Source organism: Sinocyclocheilus rhinocerous, unplaced genomic scaffold (genome assembly GCF_001515625.1).
Source record: "Sinocyclocheilus rhinocerous isolate Xijiao unplaced genomic scaffold, SAMN03320098_v1.1 scaffold797, whole genome shotgun sequence".
Lineage (NCBI taxonomy): Eukaryota > Metazoa > Chordata > Actinopteri > Cypriniformes > Cyprinidae > Sinocyclocheilus > Sinocyclocheilus rhinocerous.
The window spans coordinates 781,715-789,049 of record NW_015632978.1 but is presented as its reverse complement, the minus strand read 5'-3'; the positions used below and the strand labels follow the sequence as shown (position 1 = coordinate 789,049).

General features: G+C 34.7%; 1 protein-coding gene across 1 annotated transcript in view; it reads left to right on the top strand.

Annotated features, from left to right (window-relative positions):
• grm6a (glutamate receptor, metabotropic 6a) overlaps positions 1-7,335 on the top strand; it is a 55,967-nt gene that overhangs the window by 43,163 nt on the left and 5,469 nt on the right. The window contains exon 11 of the mRNA XM_016556216.1: positions 2,746-2,991. Within this exon, the coding sequence (XP_016411702.1) occupies positions 2,746-2,988 (243 nt within the window). The 3' untranslated portion in view covers positions 2,989-2,991. The remainder of the gene's footprint in view (positions 1-2,745; positions 2,992-7,335) is intronic.

Below are 7,335 nucleotides of genomic sequence, written 5' to 3'. Positions count from 1 at the left end.
CAATGCTGTTTTATAATACATGTTTTTTTCCCCATATTTTTAATCAGATAAATGCAGCCTTGGAGAGCATCCTTTAAAACATTTTAATAACATTTCACAATATTTCTGTTTATACTGTATTTTTGCATAGACACTTCTTAAAAAAACATTAAAAAATCTCAACCCTTGAACGTTAGTGTATAAAGTGATAAAAATGCACTATAAAAGTGGTCCAAAAGACTCGTGAACTATATTCCACATATTCTGAATCATAATAATAGCTTTAATAATAATAGCATAATAGCTTTTTGTGATAAACAAATTTAAATTTAAGTTCTGAATGTTCTTCCTCACCACAGTGCTCAAATCTCATTTGCACATGCACATATTCAAACTTTGCATGCTAATGCATGTAGCCAGGTTTGACGTGCGACCGAACACGATACGCCAAGTTTGAACATGCAGAAGTGCAAATGAGATCTTTGGGATGGTCTTGAGGTTGAACTTCACCACATGCTAGCAAAAAAAAAGCCTCCTCAGAAATGATTTCAGGGGTGTTTTAGGAGAGGAGCACACTATCAAAAATTAAGATTCTTTATTTCCATTGATGGTTCCATAAAGAACCTTTAAAACGTTTCATTTCACAAAGATTCTTTATAGTGGGAAAAGATTCTTTAGTTCTTAATGTAATGTTCTTCACACTAAGAAAAAAAGGTTCTTTGGGGAAGAACCTCAAATGATTGGCATCACTGCCAAAATACCCTTTTAATCCTTTATTTTTAATTTCTCCACTATCCCACTCTTTTTTCCTCATTTAACATCCTGTTTTACACAAAAATATCACTTCATGGAAGCAAAATTCTGTTTTTATGGAAGTGTTTTCATCATTACCTGCAGGTGTTGCTAGCTGTTTCTGTGTTACTGTTCTTATATAAAAACTGTAATGAAAGCCGTATTCTCGGACAGTGAGATATTTTAGGCTATTAATGCTTTTCTCATACATTCACAATAAGACAGAGAGCAATACTACACATCTTCAAAACACAATATATAGCAATGCAACTCCATCTTTCTGTGAAACAACTTCCCGTATTTCCACCACAATGCGTTCTCACAGTTCTGCTCCAATCCATCAACAAAAGAGCGGAGCTTAGTCGCCGTTTAAGTCCTTAAGTAGAAAATTATGTGAAATGAAGTCATTTCAATATGAAGGCATTGAAGTAAGCAACAACCTGCCAGGCTCACGATAACGAGTCCAAGTTGTATTGCTCACAGTTTCTTTTTTGAAGAGGACTTTGATATGGCAGACATGGAAAGGGATGAGATGAGAAAAAAAACAACATTTCATTTCTCCCCTTTATCTCCCAAAGACACACCATGACACAGAGACAAAGGCTCTTCCGCCCACCAATGAGGTTCCGGGGGTTTGACTGTGGGAGGAGGTTGATAACGGGAGTGCTTTGGAGCCTGAAAGACAATGTCTACTCATCTTAATAAAGCCAGAAGCCTCGTCAGCGGGAATTAGGAATTAGAGCATTAGTTATTGCAGCATAGATTAAACGAGCCAGGTAGCTTCCCACTGATGTGCTGCGCTAATACTGTATGTGCCGTTTCCTGGTGAGCGCTCTTGGGTGGGCAGGTGCTCTTTTATTTGGCTTGGCGGCCACATATGATGAACATCGGGAATGTTTATTTTGATGCATAGCCACGGCCTGCCCAAAGGAGGATTTTATTGCTAAAAGGTTGCTCAGGAGGCTTTAGGAGGTGTTTTATTTAAGCGTCACGTTTGATGTTTCTTCTGTTCGTCTTAGGAAAACAAAATGATAGTTGAGACAAAGTAAGAGCTATAAAATTAATGTGGATGCCATTAATGCGCTACTTTTCAAAAGTTTGGGGTCAGTAGGATTTTTTCTGAATGAAATAAATGCTTTTTTTCAGCAAGGAGGCATGAAGTGACAGTAAAGTCATTTGTAATGTTACGAAAGATTTGTATTTCAAATAAATGTAAACATTCTATTCACCAAAAAATCTTGAAAAAAAATGTGTCATGGTTTCCACAAAAATATCAAGCGGCTCAACTGTTTTCAACATTGATCATAAGAAATGAGAAAAATGATTTTTGAAGGATCATGTGACACAGAAGACTGAAAACTCAGCTTTGCATCACAGGAATACATTAGATTTTAAAATATATCCAAATAGAACACAGTTATTGTAAAATGTAATAATATTTTACAATATTACAGTTTTTCTGTATTTTTTTGACGAATAAATGCAGCTTTGGTTAGCATAAGAGACGTAAAGACGCCAAACTTTTGAATAAAAAATAATTGAACATTAATGCATTAACTAACAATGAGCAATACATTTGTTATGGTATTTATAATTTTTTGTTAACATTAATTAATAAAAGTACAATTGTTCATTGTTAGTTCATGTTAGCTCAGGTCCATTCATTAATATTGATCATATTTATTCATTTATAATTTTTAACATTAATGAACATTTAATATTCCATTGATTAATATAACAGATAAAACTTTGGATTTTAATAATGTATTAGTCAATGGTGAAATTAATATGAACTCTCTTCATGAATATGTATTTTTCATTGTTAGTTCATGTTAACTAAAGTAGTTAATTGATGTTAACAAATGAAAATTTTGTAATTAGCAATTATTTATATATAACGTATCCTGTGTTGATCTGAGCCGATGCTGATGATCCATGCATCTCTTGACCTTTCATTTCCTGTGTCTGATGTAGATGTTCATCCAGACGACGACACTGACCGTGTCCATGAGTCTGAGTGCCTCCGTGTCTCTGGGGATGCTCTACATACCGAAAGTCTACGTCATCATCTTCCACCCGGAGCAGAACATGCAGAAGCGCAAGCGCAGCTTCAAGGCTGTGGTTCAAGCCGCCACCATGTCCTCACGCCTCTCGCAGAAATCCATCAGTGGCAAGCAGAACGGAGAGACCAAGATCGAGCCGGACAGGACGCAGTAGCAGGTAACAGCCACTCTCAGACCCCTGGAAAAGTGCAAGGAGTCTGTTCTGAATCTCCTGAGACACCATTAAAGTCTGGAAGAATGCTACAAATAAATCAACCCGTCAAAATCACACTTTTAAAAATAAAGCCTCCAAGAGTCAGAAAGATTATAAGATTGACGCTATAAGAACAGTGTCATGGTAGTACTTTTTATATACTATTATAGTTTGAAGTTAATAGTTTGTAAGTTAATATTTCGAATTAGGTTATATATTTATCATTTTGTAATTTGCATTTAATTGTAATTTTGTAATGTAATTTTTAATCCATTTTTTAAATATTACAATTTAGTTTGAGTTACTTTAGTGCTTCAACTTAAACTATACAAAAATGAGAAAAGTTGCTTAGAAAAAGCTATTTTTAATATTTTATGTTATTTCAGCTTTATTTAATTAACAAAAAATATTTTAATAATATTAGTTTTCGTTAATGATAATAACCCTGAATGGAAGAACCTTTTTGGTTTTTATTACTACACGTTTAGAAGTAGGATTTAATTTATTTATTTTTATTTCACTTTTAGTTTTATTTTTAGCTTTTATTTAATTCATATCTTAGTCAATTTAGCACTTTTGTTTCATTAAACTAAACAAAAATGAGAAATGTGGCAACTAACTGAAATAAGTTTTCCATCTAATATTTATATATGTGTGTTTTTTATTTCAGTTGTCAGATCAGGGGCCTGTTTCACAAAACAAGTTTACCAAATAAGCCAGGCTTATTTCAGTTAACCTGACTTATTTTGAACCAAATCAACTGACAATAAGTCAGACTAACTGAAATAAACCTGGCTTATTTGGTAAACTTGTTTTATGAAACAGGCCCCAGATTCAGATTCAAATCAGATGATTTTATCAGATGACAAAATACCTAAAAAAGAATAGTTTAGTCAGGGTACCATATTGAATGCTGCCAGAAATGAAAACAAGGCTGTGAGGGCTAGAAGTACAGTGTGTTCAACGGAGTGTACTGTTGTTTAGCAACATACCGATTGTTCAGCTGTCGAAACAGCTTTCCGAACATAACTTTTGAGTAGACAAAAACTCCATAACAGTTTTGAAAGTTGTAAGCTGTGAAAATGATGCAATATAGGACCTTTATACAGTGTGTACCATTGTTAAGGCCATCCTTCAGAGCCTCGTTTTCATCTGTGTTAAATTCACTATGGTCTCTAACCTCACTAAAGTCTATTGAAAGAGAGACCCAAGCCATTTCTAGAGACAACAATAGTAGCGACTTGCCTGATAGCAGCCATCTAGCAACCATAACAACCAATAAACTGCATAGCAATGCACTTAAACATTCAGAACACTTTAGTAATAGCAAAGCCCTGGCAACTACCCACAACACCCTAGCATTGTGTTTTATGCTGTGTTTAGTTTCTGCTGTGAAGTCATATTTGCTGAAAAGAGAAAATGTCTTGCAGTAACTTGCTCTTGTGAACTTTTATGCCCTCGAATGACTTCGAAATACTGCTCCGTAATATATTTCATTGCAATAAACTGTCTTCAAAGCTTTCAAGATGGGATTGTTAGGGAACTCGATGCTTTAAATTCAATATTTAAGGTGCCCTGAATCCTTTTACGTGAGTTGTATTGAGTGCCCCCTCGCATTTTGATATCCATAACATCTCCCTCTCTCTCTTCCTCTTTTAAATTGCAGTGGAATGCTTTTGGGTTCATTTTCCACTTGTTCTCTATCTCTGCAGCACACATTTGCTTCCTCAACACATGCCGTTTGAAGCAGCACATCTCATTACTTCCATATTACTGAGCTTTTGGAAGCAAAAAATCACTAAGCCTGCACGAAATTCTTGAAATGATGCTTGTTGATATGGATATTTCTCTGCGCTGCAACAATATTTGGGTGCACAAGCGAAGACACTGGAAAATGAATTATGAAAAGCATGTGGATAGAAGTGCATTGAATATGATTATTTTATGGACTTTATAAATGTAGTTATTAATAAAACAAATGCTAAATTATTCTGTTATATATTTTTAGTGCAGTTATCCTCTGCTCTCCCCTTGTAGGTACTGATATAATTTTGCCCTATGTCACCTTTCTTTGTTTCTTTTACATATATGCATTTTTTAGTTTTTTCCCTGCTCACCAAGGCTGCATTTATTTGATCAAAAATACAGTAATATTGTGAAATATTATTACAATTTAAAATAACTGTTTTCTATTGTAATATATTTTAAAATGTAATTTATTCCTGTGATGCGAAGCTGAATTTCCAGCAGCCGTTATTCCATTATTTGTGGAAATTTTTTTTAGCAATATTTGATTAATAGAAAGTTCAGCATTTATTTGAAATAGAAATCTTTTCTAATATTATAAATGTCTTTATGATCACATTTGATTAATTTAATGCATCCTTGCTGAAATTTTTTTTTAATTTCCTTAAAAACAATAATAATAATCGTACTGACTCCAAATCTTTGAACTGTAGTGTATCTGTTGTAATCATATTAGATTATACACATGCAGCTTCACAGAGTGCTAATATTAGATACTATTTGCATTTTTAAAGCTGCTTAGATATAATGCTATTTCTATTGCAGTACAAGAGCAGATTTGTAACTTCACTGACCGCAAAACACCATATAGTGCTTTCCAGAAACAAACGCTAGCACAAATCATCATCTTGACAGTTGATTGACAGTCATAAGCAGTGATCTGTGTGCTGTTAGCTGCGTTCATTCCTGAAGAAGAGAGTTAGCATGCTCTCACACTTGCCCTATCGCTTCTGCGCCCTTAAACAAGGGATTTTACCCCTGGCTACTGCAGACAGACAGTTTCTCATGTCAGTACTGGGTAAATCACTCCGGACAAAAAGGCATCTGCTCTCATTGTATATGTACAGTCTCTTGTGTCTTCTGTTGTTTTTGTGATTAAGTTAAAGTAGTTTTCATAAACTGTTGCCAGTTTTTTTATACTGAACAAGTCACAAAAAAGCTGTTTTTTATGCACTGGTCAGTTTTGAGATTTTGGGCTATTTGGCGTTTCATGTTGTTTAGACTAGTGGAAAGAAAACATACAAAATACACTTTTAAGTGTTTACTTTATTGCACATTATCTATTTGTCTGTGAATTGCAATTAGAATACATATCTTTAAAGCTGTTTTCTCAAAATGAAATTTTCTCTACTTCAGCGTAGCACTGAAGGTGTTTACAAAGGGGTTCCATGTTCATATATAATTTCTCAGATTTTTCTACAACATTTTCTCCCGAAAAACATGGTAAAATAATTTTTTTTTTTCTGGTTCTTGACAGCATTTTCTGATGAAAACCCTATAACTCTAATTTGAAACAAGAATTTTAAACATCGCTTTATTCATTTTTCAGATTTCTGTTTTAGAAATGTATGCAAATTAGTGCATATTTAAATAGATAATGCTTCATTTGCATATGTAAACAACATTTAAGAAAATGTGTCATTTGCTATTTTTAAAGGGGTCATATGATGCTGCTAAAAAGAACATTATTTTGTGTATTTGGTGTAATGAAATGTGTTTATGCGGTTTAAGGTTAAAAAAACACATTATTTTCCACATACTGTACACTATTGCTTCTTCTCTATGCCCCGCCTTTCTGAAACGTGTCGATTTTTACAAAGCTCATTGGCCTGAAAAGTCGAGGTGTGCTCTGATTGGCCAGCTATCCAGTGCGTTGTGATTGGCCGAATACCTCAAGCATGTGACGGAAATGTTACGCCCCTACCATACTGTGATGCCCGGTCCGGCCGGAGCGACGAGACAAAAACATTAAAACCCATTATAAACGAGGCATTTGTTGCATCCAGTGGGGACATAATTACGAATTATAATGACTTATACTGTCTTTTTACGCATTGCGTTGCATCGCACCGCGTAAGTTTTAGGAGGGCGTGGACCAGTCTTAACTTTTATAAAGAATATCTCTTTGGATTTGAGACTTTAGTCTTTGCAACTTTAGGGATCTTATCTATTCACGAACAGCTTGTAACACTCCAAAGAGAAAGGAAAACTTGAAATCGCATCATATGACCCCTTTAATATAATCAATCAGCTGGGAAAGTATGGTGATATTTATTAAATATGTTTACTTAAAGGTTTGAACAAACCTCTAGCCTTAAGCTTTTGCATGTAACTTGTCCCACACCAAGTTATGAGCATAAAGTGAAGTGACGTGACATGTGGCCAAGTATGGTGACCCATACTTGGAATTAGTGCTCTGCATTTGAACCCATCCAAAGTGCACACACACAGCAGTGAACACACACACACCGTGAACACACACCCGGAGCAGTGGGCAGCCAT